At 40.2% G+C, this 23240-nt stretch overlaps 1 protein-coding gene across 1 annotated transcript in view; it reads right to left on the bottom strand.

The window, feature by feature from the left end:
- The window catches only part of med27 (mediator complex subunit 27), a 190947-nt gene that overhangs the window by 59254 nt on the left and 108453 nt on the right, over positions 1–23240 (bottom strand). The window contains exon 4 of the mRNA XM_055660032.1: positions 23178–23240. This exon is cut by the window's right edge and continues 31 nt beyond it. Coding sequence (XP_055516007.1) covers positions 23178–23240 — 63 coding nt within the window. The remainder of the gene's footprint in view (positions 1–23177) is intronic.

Here is a 23240-nt window from a genome sequence, read left to right as displayed (position 1 = left end):
GTGAGGGCGGCCCGGCTCGAGGGTAACGGCGCTCCCGTGAGGGCGGCCTGGCTCGAGGGTAACGGGCTCCCGTGAGGGCGGCCTGGCGCGGGGCTGAGACGCTCCCGTGAGGGCGGCCTGGCTCGAGGGTGGAACGGCGCTCACGTGAGGGCGACCCGGCTCGGGGCTGGAACGGTGCTCCGGTGGCTGAGACGGCGTTCTGGCGGCGGCGGCCTGAGTCCAGGGTTCGGCCGCGGGCCAGTGGACGACATCGTCAACAGCTGCGTCCGCTGGACTGGAGGGCGGCAGCTTCGACCACCCCCGGGCCGCGGAGTTTGAACCGGCCCGTTCGCGGAGCTCGGTGAGCCGCGGGACTGACTTACCATCGCCCGGTGGGGTATCGCCTCAGCGCAGAGGGAGAAGAGGAGGGAAGAGACAGCAGCCCTAAGATTTTTGCCTCCATCACATTGAGGAGGTGTTTGGTGGACTCACTGTGGTGGATGTTAATTTGTGTTTACTGTCTGTTCTGTTGTTTATTATTGTATGTATGGCTGCAGGTAACGACATTTCGTTCAGACCTGACCGTAAGGCCTGAATGACAAATAAAGGATCTAATTCTAATTCTATTAGCCTGCACAAGGTAGACACAAAATGCTGGAGTAACTCAGTGGGTGAGGCAGCATCTCTGGAAAGAAGGAACGGGGGATGTTTCGGGTCAAGACTCTTCTTCAGACTGATGTCATGGGAGGGGGCGGGACAAAGATAGAATGTAGTCGGATACAGTAAGACTAGTAGGAGAACTGGGAAGGGGAAGGGGATGGAGAGAGAAAGCAAGGGCTATCTGACGTTAAAGAAGTCAATGTTCATACCGCTGGGGTGTAAATTACCCAAGCGAAATATGTGCTGTTCCACCAATTTGCACTGAGCCTCACTCTGACAATGGAGGAGGCCCAGGACAGAAAGGTCAGATTGGGAATGAGAGGGGGAGTTGAAGAGCTTTATTTTTTAATTTTGTGTCTTCACACAACTGTTTGCCAATAGCGAGCAAATTTTAGTGCCACGTTGTTGGCCTCTGCAAGGTCCTTGACAGTGCATGTGTCATGCAGCATATCACAGCTCAGGAGATGTTCCATAGTCTGGAGGCCCCATCCGCACTCAGTCTGCCGCATCTTCAGTATATCCCCACTTTAGCATGTTGCATTTGCTCCTTCCCATGCCTGTCCGCAGTCTGTTGAGACTGCGCCCGGTTATCCATGGTTGGTCGGAACCTGGTGGGAGTTTCTCGGAGGGATCGATTGCCGTGTGAATGTCTTCTGGAGATTTCTCTAGTCTCTCTTCCCAGATATTGAGCCTTCTGGACGATGCACTGCAGTCCAGGGGATGGACAGAAGAGAGGACACTTCTGCGTGATTTCAATCGCCGAGGTAGCAAAGGGTGGTGATGTAGGGGGTGTCTTTCATCCTCCGATTGTCTGAGGCGTTCTTTTTGACTAGCTACAGCCTCCATCAGGCTATCAGCAGAGAGCAGAGGTCACCCCAACTGAAGTCCCGTCACCCCTTTGCTCCACATTTTGACTCACCAGGGGGTGCGATGTCAGAGAGTAGGTAGATGTTGTCAGTCTTGGTAGGTTTCATGCATCCACTGATGAAGCGACAACTTGTGTTTAGCACAGAATCAATCTTCCTTGCATGAGCTGAATACTCCCATACTGCGCAGGCATACTCGGCAGTGGAGAAGCAGAGAGCCAGAGCTGTTGATCGAATGGTTGTACAATTTGCTCCACATTTTGAAGTACCCAGCTTATTGTGATGAGCATTTCTGGAACTGACTTTTCCGTAAAGCTTGGTGATATGTGGCTTTGTAGGTCAGCGATCAGGAGTCACACTGAGATGGACTGGATTGTCACAATGCTCCAATCTGACCATTCCATGTGTTCTTCAACCTTCGATTTGCAAACTTGTTCTTCAAGTGGAAGGTGCAGACTTGGGTTTTAGATGGATTGGCTCTCAGGTGATTCTCTTTGTAGTACGAGGACAGGTTGACTAAAGCCTCACATAGAGTCGCTTCTGCCTCGAGGAAATCAGCACTTTGGGTTGAGTCACCGGGAGATCAGTTAGGTTAAGATGGACTGAACGAAGGTGTTCAGTGAAACGATCGCTGAGCCTGTGCTAGGTCTTGCCATAGTAGAGAAGTTGACACCTGGATAAGCGGATACTGTAAATTAGGTTGGAGGAGGTGCAAGTGAACCTCTGCCTCACCTGGAAAGACTGTTTGGGTCCTTGGATGGAGGTGAGGGGGGGAAGGTAAAATGATAGGTGTTGCATCTCCTGCGGTTGCAGGGGAAAGTACTTGGGGAGGGGGTGGTTTGGGTGGGAAGGGACGAGTTGACCAGGGAGTTTTGGAGGGAACGGTCTCTGCGGAAAGCAGAAAGGGGTTGGGATGGGAAGATGTGGCCAGTAGTGGAATCCTGTTGGAGGTGGCAAAAATGTTGGAGGATTATATGCTGTAAATTATATGATTATTTTTTTAGATACACCTGAAAAGGCTTACAGAACTTTGACATATTTTGATTATCATTCCAATTTTACTGAGCAGTTTCTAGGCTTCCAACAAAATTGAAATTCTGGGAATTTACACAATTTCTGGCTTATAGAAAAATCCACAATACATCATTCATGATTTGCAGTTTCCCTCGCTTGAGGGGCACAGGAGCATTTGATATTGTGATCAGACATTTGGGAAACTATGTAGAGTAAAGAACTGCAGATGCTGGTTTAAATCGAAGGTAGACATAACGTGCTGGAGTAACTCAACGGGACAAGCAGCATCTCTGGAGAGAAGGAATGGGTGACGTTTCGGATCGAGATCCTTCTTCAGATTACTATTCAGATAGATTATTTCCTCAGAAACTATTGCTGATTACATCAGGAAAACTTGAGTCATCAGTAAAAACAATGGAAGCTTGTTTCAAAACCAACACACGTAACCAATACATCTTGCTGTACTATTTAAAAACATGATACCTAGTTCCTTCATAATATTTAAGCAACCCTAAAGATAACCATTAGTTAATGTCTGTGTCCACGTATCTCTCCGTCACACTTAATCTAGTAGTTGAGGCAGTAGCAACTGCTGATTTGTCTGAATTACGAAAAAATGTAGGTGGACAAGTTATTGGTCAAAGTAGTCTTTTTATAAATAAAGTGCAAAATGGGGTAAACAGATAAATTGAGATGGCTACCTTAATAACTGAAAAGATCTGCAACAATTAACAATATCTCTAGGTTCATACATGCATATGATTCAGAGCTTGCAGGATAGAAATACACCATTTGGGCCAATTGGGGTTTTTCAATGCTTATGAACCACATAGACATTTTTTATTAAAGTAATAATCTAGAGGTCTCAAATGAAATCTCCAGAAACATGGTTCATATCTCTCCTCAGCAGTTTTGAAATTTAAATTCAGTTAATAATCTGGAATTGAAAAATAAATTATCAATAAAATTGACCACAAAAGCATCAGAATATTATTAGAAATAACATCCAAATCATTAAAGCTCTTCAGGAGAGAAAAATCTGCCACCCTTATCTGGTCTGTCTTACATGACTGATTCCAGACCGACTAATGTGGCTGATTCGTAAATGTCTGCAATAGCTGAACAACCCTCTCAGTTGGATCATAACTGCTACATAAACCATACTGAAACTATATGTTTTGAATGCTAGCCTCAATTCAGATGTAAACTATTTCCACTAGAAATCCTTAACTCAACCATTTCAAGTAGCATCTGAAAGTTATTTAAAAGTGAACTGTGTTGTAGAAAAATACAATATTTTGTCAAGCAAATTGAAAAGATAAAGTGGTAAATACAACGCAGATTCTGGAAATAAAGCATAAATCACAAATTTCAAACTAAAGCCTTCCAGATTTTATGTTAAAGTGAGAACGCTACAGAGTACACGTTATTGTTGTTCCACAATACGCAATTTTAAATTGCGATGCCCTAGAGCCAAATTCTACAGATCTGTTCTGTGGTTTTCCTAAGATTTAAAATTTGGAGATATCTCATCGCAAAGCAATCAAAAAGTGCATCACTCACTATGATTGGAGAATAGCTTCTTCACACAAGTGACTTTAGCTCAATCTGTACTTAATTACTTGGCAATGAGGCCAGTTTTTGATTGCAGTCGAGTGATTATTCATAATCATTGCTGTTTCAATTTTGTCAGTGCCAATAGGAGATGAAGGGAATGAAGCAGCTTTGTTTAGACAACAGGCTTCCACTACACTGACAGGGTTAATGGGCCTTTTAATTAGGACTCTTTTTCCCACGAGCTATAGCAATTACAGCTTTGCCAGGTTCAACATATGGCTGCCGTGTTCTTTCATAATAAGTAATAACTGGAATTTATTTTTCATTAGCTCCATTTCGTGGAAATCCAACCAGATTGTTTATGGGATAGATTAAATTCAGAGCATTGCAGAACCTTTTTTTTAAATGCACCTTCTTTCCTTCTGAACACAAGGAAACAGGCAAAGAATAGGCTAGCAAGCCTCTCAAACCTGCCCTGCCATTCAATATACTGATGCTGACCTTACCTCCTCTTCTGTGCCAGTTCCCCATAAACTCTTAATTCCTCTAATAATTATCTATCTCCACCTCAAATCTATTTAATGATCTGTCTCCATCACCCTCTGAGTTTCCAGGGATTCACCACCCTGGAAAAAGCAATTGCTTTGCACCTTAGCTTTAAATTACCAACTTCTCGTTTTCCAGCGATGTCCCATAGTTTGTGGCTCGTCCACTAGTGAAAACACCTCAACTTCTAGCCTAATGTTTAAGAAAGAACTGCAGATGCTGGTAATATCGAATGTAGACAAAATGCTGGAGAAACTGCGGGTGAGGCAGCATCTTTGGAGAGAAGGAATTGGCGACATTTCGGGTCTGAAGAAGGGTCTCGACCCGAAACGTCGCCGATTTTTTCTCTCCATAAATGCTGTCTCACCCGCTGAGTTTCTCCTGCATTTTGTGTCCAGCCTGTCAAAGTCCTTAATTTATATTCAAGGAAAAGATTATCATAAAACCAAAGGAAATTGGAAAAGAAGTAGGAGTAGGCCATTTGGTTCCTTTAACCTGCTCCACCATCCAATAAGATCGTGGCTGGTCCAACATTGCTCAGCCACTTTCTCACTCTCTTTCCGGAAGCCTTGATTCCCTTACTAATTAAAAATCAGCCTTGAGTATTTTCAAAGATTTAGCCACAGTTTTTGAGAGCAAGGATTACAAAGGCTCACAATCATACGAGAAGAAATTCTTCCTCATATCAATGAGCACTCACTGTGAAACATCTTCTTATCACATACCCTGAGAGGTACCCTTGAGAATCTTATATGTTTCAATAAGATCCCCACTCATAATTGCAAACTCCAGTGAGTCCTAACGTAACCTATTTAACATTTTCTCAAAAGGCAATCGGCCATAACCAGGATCATTGTCTTTGAATTGCCTCCAACGATAACATATTTTTCCATAAATAAGGCAACCAAAATTTCCATAGTACTCTAAATCTCACTATTTTTTGCCTTGTACAGTTGTGGTAAGACTTGTTTTGTCTTATACCCCTACTCTATCGAAATAAACATCAGTGTCCTATTAATCTTCCCTATTAACTGCACTCTTGTTTGTTCGCTTTCTGTATTTCGATATGCGGACTGCCGCAAATCCTTTTTACTGCACGTTTCTGCAATCTTTCTCCATTTAAATAATATTGGCTTAACCATTTTTCCTGCCGAAGTGAACATTATTCATTGAGACTGAAGAATTGTCATGACTTGAATTGTGTTATCCAGAGATGTTCCTATCCATGTTCTCCAGAGATGCTGCCTGACCCACTGAGTTACTCCAGCACTTTATGTCCTTTTGTGTATTGATCAGCATCGCAGTTCTTTGTTTCAACATTATATTCCACTTGTCATTTTTCTACCTGCATACTTAACCTATTAATATCTGTGTATCTCTTTGTAAACTGTCAGTTTGTTTTACCAAGGCAAAATATCAATTTGTTACAAAATAAAATGAATTAACAGCTGCTTTTCTATTGATCTTCTAGTATTGGCTCCCTCGTTCCAAAACTAAATAAAACTGTGGGATTTAGTTCAACAAGAATACACAAAGACCATTATTCTCTATAATAGTTTATACTAGCGTACCTGAAGTAAAAAAACACTGCTTCAGATTTTAAATTTGAGTTTTGTTAATATTACGACATTACAAGCAAGTACCAAAGTTACATTGCCAATGAGCAGTAGAACATTCCTTAAGAAGCACTTTTCTGCCAGTTACACAGAAGCCAACATGAGTTTGCGATCCAAATCTGAGAGCAGGGTACCCTTCAGCAACTTTTTACATTATATAAACATGTAAGACAGTGTGTGTTTCTTTCTCTTGATATAGAGGAGGTGGGCAAATCGAAAAGGGGTAAAAAAAAATTCCAGACTCTCACGCAGCCGGTCACACATTATTCCTCTGAGGAGCGAATTGCCTGTCTGACCTCACAGATCTTGGAAGGAGCATAGAAGACAATTTAAACAGATACAAATGGATTTGTTTGCATAAGAAAGGTACAAAATGTTGGAGCAACTCAGCGGGTCAGCCAACATCCCTGGAGAACATCCATGGAGATTGGTGACATTCTGAGTTAGGACTCTTCTTCTATTGTCCCAATTATTTATCTTGGAAGCAATGGAGATTCTAGCTTTGCAATGTCTCAACAGTATAATTTACACATTGTGCATTTGTAGATCCTTCATGAAGAGGCAGGGAAGAGCAGGGAACAAAATAAATGCTCAATATGTGCACTTGGCTCCGGTGGAGTGTCCAGATGGTGAGTTTCAGGGATACTTCAGAATGATTGGCATCTTTGCACTTATTTCAGTAAAACAAAAGAAAAGCTTTCCCCAGGCTTCATTTTTAAAGGTACTATACATAATACAAAACAATCTCAGTACCTAGCACTATAAACAAATGCCTATTACTGTAATGTAAGAGCACCTAAAGGTGGTTCAGAACTGATAATATAAACAGTATTATGTTTTTTTTTAATAATTTTGTCTACCATTTTTATATTTGACATAGAATTAAGTGATAAGGAAGTAAGAAGTAACTGGGATCAAGGAGTGACATCCTTTTTCAATGTTGGATACAAGGATGGCTGTAGTTGTCATCTGTCATTGGATGAATGGTTTTAGATTTCAGCATTCTGTATATTCTACCACTGCTTGCAGTGGGAAAGGAGCAACTGTTTTGCCATGATAGTAACTGAACAGAATACTCACTGAGATAACACAGAGAATATGTGAACAGGGCATCAATGGACAGAGCCATACATCCCTTCAGCAAACGTTCTGAGACAATTCAGGCTGAAATGGCAGCATCTAAATTTTAACTGGTATTTGACATTGGAATTGTTTGTTATTGTCACGTGTCCTGAGATACAGTGAAAAACTTTGTTTACGTGCTATCCAGTCAAATTATACCATACATGAATATAACTATGAACTATAATAAAAAATAAAAAGCTATTGGACATTTCTAAAGTCAGTTCTATACAAAATTGTACAGTCAACAACAGAAACATTCATTGATATAATACCTTTCACTATAAGCTACAAAACCCTAATGGTCTTCATAAAATAAGAAATTCTATCAGGGGAAACAAGGAACTACAGATGATGGTTTACAAAATAAATACACAAAGTGCTAGAGTAAGTCCGACTGAAGAAGGGTTCCATCCCGAAACGTCACCTATCCATGCCCTCCAGAGATGCTCCCCGATCAGCGAAGAAATTCTATAAGGTAGATAACCAAAACTTGGTCAAAGGATTTTAGAGGAGGAATGTTAGAGGAATGAAATGTAGAGAGTGCTCATGAAGCTGATGATGATTTATGTATTTAGCCTCACCCTTTTGCTTTGATACCCTCTTCCTGTAAGAATGCACCTAGGTCTTTTTTTAATAGTTTAATCAACGTCATAAGAACTTTAAAAAAATAACAAGAGTATATGGAAGGATTTCCAGAGCTTAGGCTCTTGATCACTGAAGGAATGGCTACAATTGTAAAGTGATTACATTTGGGGATGTTGAAGAGGGCAGGATGAAAACACTGCATATTTCAGAGTGTCATAGAGATAAAGGTATTACAGAGATTTGGAGAGGAGGGGTGGGTGCTTAAGACCACAAACTGATTTGATATCATGGGTGAGAATTTCAAAATGGAGACGTTGTTTAACTGAGAACTTGTGTCAGTAAGCTCATGAATGATGGGTGAACCGAACTATGCAAGAGAACTGTGCCAATTGGGACATAGTTCCGTTCACCCATCATTCTTGAGTTTGGATGCTTCATGGAAAGTAGATATGGTAAGTGGTCTGGACTACACTATGAAAATTATCTTGAAATAATAAAAACATTGATGAGTGTTTCAGCAAAGAGATGAGACGAGCAAAGGCCAGTTACAAAGACAGAAACAGAAGATGCCTAAAATTTGTGGTACAAATCTTAATTTGTGGTCATTTATGAGTTGGTCCCAAGAAAGTGCAATCAGCGATGGGGACTGAAGGTAATGGCTTTGGACTTGCCAGCCTTCCACTACAGGAAATTTCAGCTTTTTCAGTAACTGGATGACAAATTGACAATTCGGAAATAGGAGGGAGATCATGAGGCGTACCGGAGGTGGAGAAGTACTTGTGGAACATTACACCATGTTACAGGTATTGTTACGGAACAGTGTGCAAATGGGAAATATGAACGGGTAAGGAAAACTGCTTGGTGGACCATGAGGTAACAGTTCCAGAAACATAAAAACATATAAAATTGGTGCAGGAGGAGGCCATTCGGCCCTTCGAGCCAGCACCGCCATTCATTGTGATCATGGCTGATCGTCCCCAATCAATAACCCATGCCTGACTTCGCCCCATATCCCTCAATTCCATTAGCCCCTCAAGCTCTATCTAACTCTCTCTTAAATCCATCCAGTGATTTGGCCTCCACTGCCCTCTGTGGCAGGGAATTCCACAAATATGGAATTCCTGGTGCAGAAGGAGAAGCCATGCCTCCGACTATGGCAGCACAGATAAAGAGGGGACTAGGTAAGAGCAGCCCTCTCCCGGCTGGACAATGATGGAGAAGTCTCGGAGGAATTTGTGTAGTCCACAGGTCAAAGGCTGCTGATAGGCCATAAATGGCAGGGTGGAACTTCAAGGTTGATTCTTTTTTCAGCCCGAGCTGGGATAAAAAGCTTGCTGATGTACCAGGACCAGGTAGAGGTTTTTCAGAGGCTTGCATTTAGTGAAAATATTTGACATAACTAGACCACCCAATTGAACAGTTTCAGATTCCAATTCGCCTTTTAAGGTTTAACACGAATGTTGCATTGAGATGGCTCCAACAAGGATAGCTTGAAAATAATTACATCATTCTTGAAGGTAAGCACTAATGGGCTTTTATTTTTGCTCAGTGCCAGTTTACTTTTAAACTTGCCATAGCTTTCAAAGGTAGATTAGGCTGTCATTTCTTCTCAATCAATAGCACCAGCAGTCCACAGGGATCCAGGCCTCCATCTCATCAGTATTTTCAAAGCAGACAACTATCACATTTCATCAATCCCTTCCCTGGGAACCCCAGGGAGTTACTCGAGGATTAGATGTGAAAATTCCTGTTTTGTAATGCCTTTCATTACTGTTCGTAAACTGTTTTATCTCGTCACTTAGATGCTGGTTTTATTCTTTGGCTCCCATAATAATTTTGACGGCCATGGTCCATCGGTTCTTTTCTCAAAGTTTGTGTGTCAAGGTAATTTTTAACTTGATTCAAGACCTCCTCAGATGGCACATCTAATTAAATATGGTCTCTGTTAATTCTTCACATATAGAATATCAATGTTATAACAATAGAGGTGGATTAGCCTCGCTCTCTGAAAATGTTATCTGTTTAATCTGTCTGTCCAGTCCTTAGTCCATGTCCTTTCTTTTCATTAGCCACTCTTTGTAAAAGCTTCTGTGGATTTTACCAACATAAATGTTCTTGGAGGACATAGTTTATTTTTTAACATAAAACGACATTTAACTACTATCGCTGATTAACCATCAGTAATAGTTACATTAATCCCCTTTGGCTAATGCCTCTTTAATAAGTAGAAATTATTTTTCTATTAACTTTAACTAAGCTTCGGAATTTTGAACATTTCTCTAAGACATCCTTTTAATCTGTTTTAGTAACTAAAAATCCTCATCCTGAACACAATCTGAAACACACTGCTTTCTACCCCTTTTATGATTTTAACTTCCTCCATAAAAATGATGTTAAAGTAAAATGAAGCCTATGATTCACACTGATTTATATACTGGGTGATGTTTACAAGAGAATGGAACCAAGCATGCACAAAACTGAGGTTCTCTTCCAATCCACTCTTGCATTGCACAGACCTAAACCTTTACCTCTCAATCCCAACAATAAAGGTAGACAACAAAACATCAGCATTCTCTCCCAAGCCAACATCCGAGCATCGAGGGTTTAATTACACTCAATTAGCCCCAATGGGCAGGCTCTTTTCAAGAGTCCAAACACTCTACTCTAAGACCCATCATGGCCAGAGATCACCAGGTGGACAGAGGATGTCGTCAAAGCCTTTGTGAAAATGTTTAATATTCCCACTAGCTGATAGGAACTCAAGGTGAAGGAATGACAGGACTCTGGGGAGTGTTGTAGAGCAGAGGGATCAAAGAGTGCAGGTAGATAGTTCATTGAAAGTGGCGTCACAGGTAAATAAGGTGGTCAAGAAGGCTTTCTGCACATTGGCCTTCGTCAGTCAGGGTTTTGATTGTAGAAGTTGGGGTGTTATGATACAGCTGTTGAAGGCACAGGTGAGGCCACAGTTGGAATATTGTGTTAAGTTATTGATATAGCTTGAATTATTGCCAAATGGCCATTGGAATTTGGAGTTGAGACCTTGTTTTCTGTTGTGTTACTTGTGTGCTCTGATGGACAGACACTGATTTTCTGGGAAATCTGAGAAGGTGATCAGTCAATCCATTAGTCCAGGTTGCACAGAACTATACTAAACTACTTAATAATTACACACAAGATGGTTAACCTATCTATATTCATACTTCAATAGAGCACCGATGGCCCATTTTCTCTTAGTTGTCCAATCTGAAACCATGATAATGGAAAACTTTGCTTTTCAACCATTCCTTGCAAACCTGTACTGTCCCTGCCTGCTTCAAAGTCTCCGCTATTGTCCCTGTATCCAAAAAGACAAGGATTACTGGTCTTAATAACTACAGGCCTGTCGCACTGACCTCTGTAGTCATCAGGCATGAGACAGGAAAAAAATGAAAAAAATAGGAAGAGAGATGGGGGACCAGGGGGCAACCCCCGGTAGGGTTCCAATGGGGAACGCCCCTGGTGCCCCCCTTATGCAGAATATTTTTGATAAATGTACCTTGAAATGACACCGTTTTCTTACCCATTTACCCTTAATTTATACTGTAATTTTTTTTATTGTGTCTTAGAATAACACACTTTTCTCTTGCTTGTCACTTCTTAATTTACACATAAAATGTGTGATAATCATACCTTAAATTGACACAAACTCCTTGCTTGTTTACACTTGTCATATTGAAAATATATATATTACACCTACACCTACTTGTAACATGATACATGTTCCTCGCTTGTTTACTCTAGTTAGAGAGACGTATCCTTTACACATGACATTGTTGATAATTAGACCTTGATATGACACCATTTGCATGCTTGTTTACCCGTAATTTATACTGTAATTTTGTTAAATTATACCTTACAACAGGGGCCTCCAAACTTTTCAGCACGCGGGCCACATTATATATTTGACACATTTTTGCGGGCAGACGGAAAAAATTAAGAAATGTCAGTTTTATAAATTCAATAAACTCAAAAAAGAACTTAAGTAAAACAAATGGAATAAATTCGAAACACGTAGCCATCAATCAAGGTTGACCAACAAAATCATAAAGTTTTATGCAACCACATTAATGGGAAGGACGGAACTGCTTTTTTTAAATTTCAAAATTTAATTGAAACCCTCAACTTGATAGCCTACGGCAAACTGACGTCTAAGTTCCCGCGCTACCCAGTGTTGCAGTGCTAATTTTTTAGGTGCCAGAGCTGTCAAACAGGGGCGTCATTTCAGGTTTTGCTTGGGGGGGAGGCAAGCTAATCTCCCAAGAGGGTCAAACAAGATTATAGCCTATCACTACATCCCAGTGTATAACTAGTACAGTAAAACATATAATACCTAATTTAATAATATGACAAAATATTGCACAGTTGCATTCACTAATCATCATGAAATATAATTATCAAGCAAGTAAATAAAAAGATGGTGATCATGTATTTTTCAGGAAGTAGCGGCGCTGCCTAAGCAGCTACGGCTCGCCTGCAGTCCGTTTGTCTTTTTTCTTTTTGTCTTTTTTTTTGGTCTTGTTAGGGGTATGTTTTTGGTTTATTTTTAGTTGTGTATATGTGGGGGGTGGGGAAAACTTTTAAAATCTCTTCCTTGAACGGGGACGCGACCTTTTCCTTGTCGTGTCTACGTTTCGCTGGGGCCTAACATCGTGGAGCTGGCGGCCCCCAGCTGGAATCGATCTGATGGCTCCGGTCGCAGAGCCTGTGGACTTACCATCACGGAGCTGGCTGACTTCGGAGGCTGTGGTGGCGTTGTGGCTGCGACCCGACTTCGGAGGCTTCGGCAGCAGGCCCTGTAGACGTTAACATTGGGAGCTTCAGGTCCCTGATTTTCCGGAGCTCCCGCAACGGCATGCTCCCTGAATCGCGGGGTTTGAATCAGCCTGTCGCTGGGCTTTTCATCGCCCGGCGCGGCTTAATCGGCCGCGGGACTTACCATCGCCCGCTGGGGGCTTTGGCATCAAGAGCCTCGACGCGGCAGTTTGACCTGCCTGACCACGGGAGAAGAACAGGGAAGAGATAAGACTTTTGCCTTCCATCACAGTAAGGAGATTCACTGTGATGGATGTTTGTGTGTAACCGTGTTCATTGTGTGTTTTGTTTTTTGCTGTTATGACTGCAGGGAACAACATTTCGTTCAAACTTTTGTTTGTTTGAATGACAATAAAAGGCATTCTATTCTATTCTATTTTTACAGAGGTGCTGGCTCGGCACCAACTCGCCCTGACTCTCCTGTAGCTCTGGGCCCACACACACTCACACACATACACTCACACACACTCCCACACACTCAATCAAAAAGGATTGGGTGGTGGATTTTATCTACATTAATTTTAGTATGGCATTTAATAAAGTCCTCCAAGGTAGGCTAATCTAACAAATTAAGATGCACAGAATTACCAATGACTTGGTTGTATGGATTTAGAACTTACTACTAAAGAAAGAGGGTTGTGGTGGAAGGATATTATTCAGGCTGAAATCTGTGACCAGTGGTGTTCTGCAGGGATCTGTCCTGGGACTTCTGTTGTTTGTAATATATAAAAGACTTGAACGTAAACATAGACGGGTTGCTTAGTACATTTGAGGAGATGACATTAAGGTTGCTGTGAGGAAAGCTGTTAATGTATACAGTGGGATATAGAGCAGCTACAGAAATGATTGGAGAAATGGCAGATAGAGATTAATCCGGGCAAGTGTGGGGTGTTTCACTTTGGGAAGTTGAATGTAAAGGGTAAATATACAATTAATGGCAAGACCCTTAACAGCACTAATGTACAGAGGGATCTTCGGGTCCAAGTCCATAACTCCCCGAAAGCCTCTTGCTTTGGTACTTTAGAGCCATTTAAGGGCCTGTTCCACTTGGTGGTTTTTTTCGGCGATTGCCGGCGTCATATCGGTGTCACCAAAAGATTTTGAACATTTCAAAACCCAGAGGCATTGGGATAGATGTCAGAATCTATTGCCCAGGTGGAAAGGTCAAATACTGGAGGGCACAGCTATCAGGTCTGAGGGAGAAAGTTTAAAGACTATTTTTGGAGCAAGCTTTTTTTCTTACACAGAAAGCGGAAGGTGGCTGGAATGTGCTGACACTGGCACCTGTGCAGGGGCATTTAAGAGGTTTTCAAATAGACACGTGGATACGCAGGAAATGGAGGGATATGGAACACATTCAAACAGAAGGGATTATTGTAAGTAGACATGTTCAGCACAGACATCATTGGACGAAGGGCCTGTCCTGTACTGCTATGTTCTATGTTCTACTGCTCATTTTTGACAAAGTGATAAAGCCTCTTCCTTTGAGCTAATACCAAATTTAATTTATTTTCTAACCTTTAGATAGAACACTTTTCCTGCTAGGTTTTTATCTTAAAAAAATAGATGTTTGTTGTTTTTCTTGTTTTAATCTTTAATGTTTTGTAGTCATAAATACCTTTATTGGTTTCTTGGAGATCATCTGCAGTCATAACTTAATCTTTTTAATTTTCTTTGTTGCCTTCATCATATCGTTGATAGCCCCCATTTAATTTACTATTACAATGCCTAAATGTGTTTCATATCTCAGCAAGTTAATTTCTCTGTTCATCCTAGGAATTTTAGCTTGTGCTACATACTGTACATTTTGTGGCAGTGTGCCGATGTTGTACACCTGTCGCACTCTGCAGTTTCACTACTTCAATTCACTGGACTTCAATTTTCTCTTTGTAGATGGAACCACTAAACGCACACTCAATTTATTATTCTTTTTTCTTCTGCTTTACATTTACCCACTTTTGTTCTTCTGTCAAAAGTTCAACTTTATTCATTGCGCTGATATGCCTTTATGCTCGACCTTCCCTTTATCGTGCGCAAGATGGCAGCAGCAGCAGACGGAGGTAAACAACGATGCCAGTCTTACCTCCTGCACCCTCAGAGACGCTCCAAGGTCTGCTGCAGGAGGTGCCTGGGACAGAGGCTGAGCAGTGGGGTGAAGGACAGCACATTTGTGGGTAGATGTATCCAGATCGAGGAGTCAGCAGAGTGGCCCAGAGTAGCAGCCTGAGACTCGACTGGACTCGTAGTACCCGGGAGTGCAGATCAAAAGCTGCCTGCAGACATACGAAACGGCGGTGTAATGGTGGAGGATATCGACAACATGGCCTAGTAAATCCAACCCTTGCAACCCAGTGCAGCTGCCAGGAAAATGGGCCTGTATGGCCAAGTTAAAACTCTTAATATTTTTTACAGCTCTGAACTCGAAGGGTACAAGATGGTGCTGGAAACATGGTGACTCTTGTGCGTTGCCTTAGTGTAATCTATTATAGTATACTCTTGTCTTTAAGAATTATTGGGCCGAATATATAATAAGATTGTTTCTGAGAAAAATCACATGTGATTTTAGGTACATGTGACAAGAAAGTACCATTGAGGTCCTCCCCAGCTTATGATCACCCAACTTATGCACAGCACATATATACAAACAGCGGGATGGATTTGTCAGCTGCTGCAGGTCTGCAGGCGTCTTCTGCCATGTGGGAACTTGGTCCACGGTCACATTTCTGGGATATAAACAATTCACAGGAGTGGAACCCTACTGTAACCTGGGGAACAACCTGTACAATTTACACTCCAAATATGGGTACAGGTTCCCAACCCTCATCGGTTAAAACCAGCCCATTGTGTAATATATACTACACTATGCTCAGAATAAACCACAAGATCTGATGAATCTGAACTTAACATATTTTCTCCTGCCACACATTTAGTCTCATTTGATGCTGCCTAAACCATGGGCGTGTTCGTCAGATAGCCAAAATTGAAGCGCTTACCAAAGCACTCATCACATTTTCTTTTCATGGCCTCGGTTCCAAAAATGCCTCTGCACTATTTCATGGGTAAACTGTCAGCCTCAAAGGTATGGTTAAACAAAAAGGGAAGGTTTTGCATTAGTTTTTTGTTCACATTGCATTAAAGCTCAAAGTTGGGGTTGAGATGAAGTTTGTGAATGGCTTAAACATATTCGCAGCAAACCATATCTGATCCTGTTTCATCAGTACAATCAATAGTCACACTCAGCTGACTTCAACTTCTTTCACTTCTGTCCTCCATTCTTTCAGTCCACAGATTTATGCCAGAATCAATATATTTTTAAGTATTTTAGATTTATAACTGTAGTATCAGCCTCTCTGTAAAATATGACAACTGTATTATTGATTCTTACTGAAATTTTTAGAAATTCACGACACAAAGAAGAGCTGTAAACCTTGACATTAAACGGCAAAATCTGTTCAAGAAATTAAGTTTCAATTCAGTTCCTGTTCTCAGCTCCCATATCATGAACTTCTCATCTGTTTGTTCAGGGCAGTTTCCCTGATAGCAATAAGACAGAGTACACAAGGCACATTGAAGTGCTTCCCCCAAATAAAAGCAAAATCAGCATCGCTCTTGTAGACTTGTCATTGTCCTCCAGATTAATGTTTAACACTGAGCCTAGTAATAATCATCTAATATCAGATCTGTCCTGGAGAACATCGTTAACCGAGTAATGCAGTCAGCTTCAAAGATGAAGATACCCAAAAAAGCTGGAGAAACTCAGCGGGTGCAGCAGCATCTATGGAGCAAAGGAAATAGGCAATATTTCGGGCCGAAACCCTTCTTCAGACTGAGACGAAGATGCCTTTTTACAGGTACCAAAATACCAGAAATGAATGCTTAAAAGCCTAGGTTTAGTCTTGCCCTGATGCAGTTATCAATATAGTGGAAAAAAATATTTGTAGGATAGGGCTGTAAACCTTGACATTAAAAGGGAAAATCTAGGGGTTCAACATATTTCTCCAAAAAAAAATCCCGCTCTTCTGCGTCAGCCTATTACCTGACACACTTTGTCCGGCCTCTCCCCTTTTCAGCTTTCTTCTCGCCGCGCACCCCCCCCCACCCCCCCCCCCCCCCCCCCCGGTCACAAAGTGGAGGGAGAAAGAGAGCCAATATTTCTGGTCATTGACTTTTATCAGAATAATACTTTCTTATCCTCTGATGCTTCTGCCCATGTTTCCCCTCTAATCAGTATTGAATTCAATTACCATAGAATTATATATGTCATACAGTATAGAACCAGGATTTTTGCCCATCAAGTCCATGCTGACTAGCAAGCATCAGTTAAAGTAGTACAATAGACAATAGACAATAGGTGCAGGAGTAGGCCATTTGGCCCTTCGACCAAACAAAATACCACACAAAATCCATGTTATTTGCCCCAGGTTCACATCCAATCCCCCAAACCCAGTAGTACCACTCATCTACACACTATGGACAATTTACAATGGCCAAATAATGTTTTAAAATACAAGTCTTTGCCATGAGGAGGAAACTGGACGACTCAGAGAAAAAAAACAAATGATCATAGGGAGAATGTGCAAATTCCACACAGACAACATTAGAGGTCAAGACTGGATGTGGTTTGTGGAGCAGTGAGGCAGCAGCTTTACTAGCAGTTCCTGGAGATTAGAGGGTCATAATCACACCCACTATGTGCCATCCTTGGTCTTCAGGTGTTTCTCCATGTAATAAACATGCACCGTAAATTCACAATGCTCCCTTCTAATGTAAAATATCCTAATTGTGAACACATATATAAATGACACCAAAAATGCCTTGTTTATCCCCGATTATAACTATATCAACCAGTGAGATATTGTTTATTACAAAAGCTTTTTGATATTTAACATACTTGAGAAATAAGAAATTATTTTCTGGTTGCATACTCTTAGAAAACTACAAGTCTATCCATTCAAGTGAAGACTTGCACCCTGCTTGTAAACTGACAGAATAATTAATTGAGCAATTGGTAAAACTATTTATTGTGCACTAGGTTGAATGGAATTCCAATTTACACATTTAGATACCAATAAAGCAAACTGACAAGTGCTGAAGCAGTAAATACAATTCAAACTGCCAGTCTGCAAAGACTATTTTAACAACATTTTCTTCCTTGGGAGGTATAAATTCCTCTTGACAAAGTACAAGTATGCAGCACTCGTACATTGCATGGCATGAAGCTTGCGTGGCAGCATCCTTCGTTACACCATGGTTTGCACTGTTCAGACCTATGCTATTTCTACAACTTTCATTTTATATTAACTCAATCAACCTCAAAAAAATCAATGCGACATTGACAAGAAATATAAAGATTGATTTTAATATAAATATAAAATAAATATAAAATGAACTATGACAGTTTCCTTAAATGATAAAATAGGTAAAGACTAGCATATGCAAATATGAATTCCTAACAGACAGGGACATCAGAATTTATAATATGGAAATGACAGATAACTGAACAAATATATCTTATCTGTTTTTAACCTAAGAAAACACATAAATGCCATAAATGCCTGAGAAGCAAGAGAATAATGAGAATTAAGGATATTCGTTATTATATACTTGTAAGAGAGAAATTGGCGAGACTGAAAGCTGCTACATTCCTACAGCTCGATGCTCTACATCCCAGAGTTTTGAAAGATGTGACTATAGAGATAGGTTATCATTTTTCCAAATTCTGGAATCTGGAATAGTTCCAGGAGATTATAGGGTAGTGATCACACCCACTGTTTGAGAGTAGAGAGTAGTAATCACACCCCGTTATTGGAGATTAAAGGGTAGTAATCAGAACCTTCTATTGGAGAAAGTGAGCGAGGCAGGAAACGGCAACTACCAACTACTTGTTTATCTGAAGAAGGGTCTCGACCCGAAACGTCAACCATTCCTTCGCTCCATAGATGCTGCCTCACCTGCTGAGTTTCTCCAGCATTTTTGTCTAACTACTTGTTTGAGATCAGTTATGAATAATCTATAACGAAGGATGTGGTTAAAGAACACCCAGAAAAGAATAATAGGAGTGAGCAGAATCAACATGGATATATGAGAGGAAAATCAGATTTTTGACTAATAAAATTGAAGGATGTCACAAGTAGAATAGAGAGATGGGCAAACAGTAGATGGGGCGTAGTTAGATTTTAAAAATATTTTTACAAAATAATTCACACACATGTTGGCCAATAAGGTTATAGCACGTGGAATTGGGGTTATATAATGACATAGAATGAGAATTAGTTAAGTGACATAATTAGAATGAAAATAAACTAGTATTTCTCAGGTTGGAAGGCTGCGACTACAGGAGTACTGCAGGATTTAATTGAGAGGACCAAGCGTCAGATTTCCAAATTTGCCGTGGGATCGTGAGCAGGGAAAAGAAAAGGAACATCAAACAAAGATTCAACGCAACGTGAAAAATGAGGATGTCCATTTCTGTGCACAAAACAGCATATTTTTAGAATTATGACAATGTAGCATCCGAAGTTACCTAGGTGGCGTGTGCATAAGTCACTGAGGGCTAATATTAAAGAGTAGCAGTCAATTATAATGGTAAATTATCTGAAGATCAATTTAAATGATCACTTAGAAATGGACAGATTAATTAAAGACATGTAACTGCAGAGTTATTTTCATCAAAAGTGAACATTTTCTCTGAATGATAAAACAATAGGAAGTGCATGTTTCCACTGGTATATTGTAGTTTATTTTATGTCATTCAAATGTACCCAATTTTACTAAAAAAAACTCTCAAGAAGATTGGTCTTGACAATTTTAAAGTTAACTGAAATTAATAGCTTATGTAAATGTATTTAAAAAAAACTGAGTAAAATGATAATTTCTCAAATTAGGTGACAAATGAACAATGCTAAATTTATTATCGAATCTATAGCATTGCTGCCTCACCGCTCCAGAGACCTGAGTTTGATCCTGACTATGGATGCTGTCTGTGCAGAGTTTGCACATTTTCCCTATGACTATGTGAATTTTCTCCAGGTTTTCCGGTTTCCTTCCTCATTCCAAACACGGGCAGATTTGTAGGTTAATTAGCTTCTGTAAATTGTCTCTAGTGTGTAGGATAGAACTAGTGTTAACGGGTGATCGATGGTCAGCGCGGACTCGGTGGTCTGAGGGGCCTGCTTCCATGCTGTACCTCTAAAACAAATAGTTCAAGTTCAAGTGAGTTTATTGTCATGTGTCCCTGTATAGGACGATTTAATTCTTGCTTTGTTTCAGCACACAGAACATAGTAGGCATTTACTACAAAACAGATAAGTGTGTCCATATACCATGATATAAATATATACACACATGAATAAATAAACTGATGAAGTGCAAATAACAGAAAATGGTTATTAATAATCAGAGTTTTGTCCGAGCCAGGTTTAATAGCCTGATGGCTGTGGGGAAGTAGCTATTTCTGAACCTGGTTGTTGCAGTCTTCAGGCTCCTGTGCCTTCTACCTGAAGGTAGCAGGGAGATGAGTGTGTGGCCAGGATGGTGTGGGTCTTTGATGACACTGCCAAGTATATAAATTGGGTTTGGATTTTGTGGGTCTCTATGGGTATGTTTATACTTGGACATAATTTGCTCAGTTTTAGGAGAAAAACGTTTTTTTTTTTGAGGGTTGAGCCCATCTCTGCAGGTGGATAGTGCCCTGTGCCTTGTGTGCAAAACTGAATACATAGCAAATTAATGGTAGAATTAGCTCCTCAAACTTTTACGTCTTTTACTCTGATGGAGCTACATTTGTGTATATTATAAAATCCAATTGATGGTGATATCAACATTTTAAATTACCACATTTGACCATACTGATTCAAACTGGATGCCAAGCCCAATTCCCTTCATGTTAGTTCATGTTCAGGTCAGAATTCTTGGCTTTCATAAGGCCAATTCACTGATCTAAGTAAAGGTCTACAGAATAATTTTGTTCAGATTTGTCCATTTCTGCTACTGGATTGTTTTATTCATAATGACTATTTTATGAAATATGCACAAAAATTTCAATTCTGAAATTCAGTAGAGTCCAGAACTGGGGGGCACAGGTTTAAAGTGAGAGGGCAGACATTTAAAGGAGATCAATGGGGTAAGGTTTTCATACAGAGGGTGGTGAATATCTGCAGTGAGCTCCCACATGAAGTAGTGGAGGCAGATATGATCACAATGTTTAAAAAGGCATTTGGTCAGTTACTTGGACAGGAAAGGACAGGAGGGATGTGAGCCGAATATGAACAAATGCGAGTAGCACAGATAGGCTCATGATCGGCACTGATGAGGTGGGCCAATAGGACCTGTTTCTGTGCCATCCATCCCATGATTCTATTCAAGTGCATATCATACATTTTTTTTAAGAAGGAACTGCAGATGCTGGAAAATCGAAGGTACACAAAAAAAGCTAGAGAAACTCAGCGGGTGCAGCAGCATCTATGGAGCGAAGGAAATAGGCAACGTTTCGGGCCGAAACCCTTCCTCAGTCTGATTTCCTTCTATTTCCATCTATTTCCTTCGCTCCATAGATGCTGCTGCACCCGTTGAGTTTCTCCAGCTTTTTTTGTGTACCATACATTTGTTTTATTTCCATACTTCACTGTGAGAGCCAGGACAAACCTAGGCTAACACCAGTCACTTGCGAGAAGACACACCACCATATTATCATGAACAATTCTCCTCAAAGTTTCCTACAATCTCTTTATAGGTTGTTCAATGCAACCCCTTTTTGCAGCTGAGATTGGAAACTTAGTGACTTGTGGGACAGAATGTAATCGTATGTACAGCCTTAAATGACTTTGTGCTCTTGTGGTATAAATAGCTGTAAATTACAGTCCCTTCAATTACAAGCAAATAAAAAATATATTTATATTATAAATACATAATCACTAAATGCTACATAATTTCCTTCTTGTTAAAAAGCTTTTTGTTTTTCTTTCTCAAAAATATTGTATACCTGGTTACTTAAGAAGCACAGTATTCACAAATCTAGATATTAACTCAAGCAGCAGTAATGCTAATAGTTTTTATTGATAATCCATGCCCTTGCTTTGCTATTTTCAGTTCTCCATCTAAAAGTACTTCAAAAGCAGTCAATAAATAGAGCATCCATGACCCAGAAACAACTAGATCAAAATATAGTTGACTGTATCAGCTTCACTGCTTTCCAAAGTTTTGGCCTTTAATTGTTTGCAGTGAAAACAAGATCAAATTTTACTTCAAATATTTCACTTCAATGTATAACTCTGTGATCTGCTTTAAATAAAAACAAGTCACATAGAAATAGGTTTAGGTTTATTATTGTCACATGTACCAAGGTACAGCGAAAAGCTTTGTTTTGCATGCAATCCAAACAGATCAGATATTCCAAACATAGAAAGAATCAGTTCAAACTCAAGTACAATAGATTGAGCAAAGGGGAGAAGATATATATTTGGCACCGTTTGCTTGGGGAATACAGCAGCTTGATAAGCTGCCGTAAACCCACAAAAATGTGGAAGTAATATTTGGTCATTCCAAGTGATGATGCTTCCTCCCAAGATCTAGTGATAATGCAATCCGGCTGAATTTGTTTTTTTTAATAAAATATTTATACAATGCCGATGATAGGTATAAATACCTCAGGTCATCACACTGAATAAGTATTCTCATTGTGCACTATACAACTTTTTACAGAAGGTCAGTTAATTTTTAAACATTTATATTATAAGTATCATATAACAAATCTGCAATTTGTGATCTATCTTGTACTGGTGTGTACATCGAGGCCCAACTCCTTTGTTTAGCAGTTATGATATAGAAATGTTGTAATAAAGCACAGAAATTAGCTAGTTGGCCCATCCTACTTTTGTTGGCACCTTAGGTGGTCTTGTTCCCTATGGTCCTGCAAACGTTGTTTTATATATCAAACAACCTTTTGCAAGATAGCATGAGCGCTACACCAGGCAATAAATTCTACATCACCATAATGCATTTTACAAAATAAATAAATTGCCATTGAAATAAATTTAAAATAAACTGCCATTATATTTTGATGATTTTTTTGTTTGTCCTGTGAAGTTTATTTATATTTTCATGTAAAGGAAATTCTTCTTTTCTCAGTATTCAATTGCACATTTCAAACCACCATTCAGCAGTGAAAACCGAATGTGATGGAAGCAGCCGATCAGCACAATTCTTTATCACATCGTGCTGTCAGCCTTCTTCATTTATCATTCAGTTTTCTCCCCCATTTAGGCCAAATCTTTCCTCTACGTTGGACCAAACCCAAAGAGAACTAGGCACTGCATACATTAAAAAATAAAATTACATGCATCTTAATGGCCAGCCTGTGCTATGACTGTGAAGATCTTACCAGCAGCACTGCAGAAGAACCATTTGGTCTGGATAAGTGAAGGGACATGTCAGGAAACATTCT

Source organism: Leucoraja erinacea, chromosome 31 (assembly GCF_028641065.1).
Source record: "Leucoraja erinacea ecotype New England chromosome 31, Leri_hhj_1, whole genome shotgun sequence".
Taxonomy (NCBI): domain Eukaryota; kingdom Metazoa; phylum Chordata; class Chondrichthyes; order Rajiformes; family Rajidae; genus Leucoraja; species Leucoraja erinaceus.
Note: the sequence above shows the minus strand (reverse complement) of the source record. Positions and strands in the feature narration are given on the sequence as shown.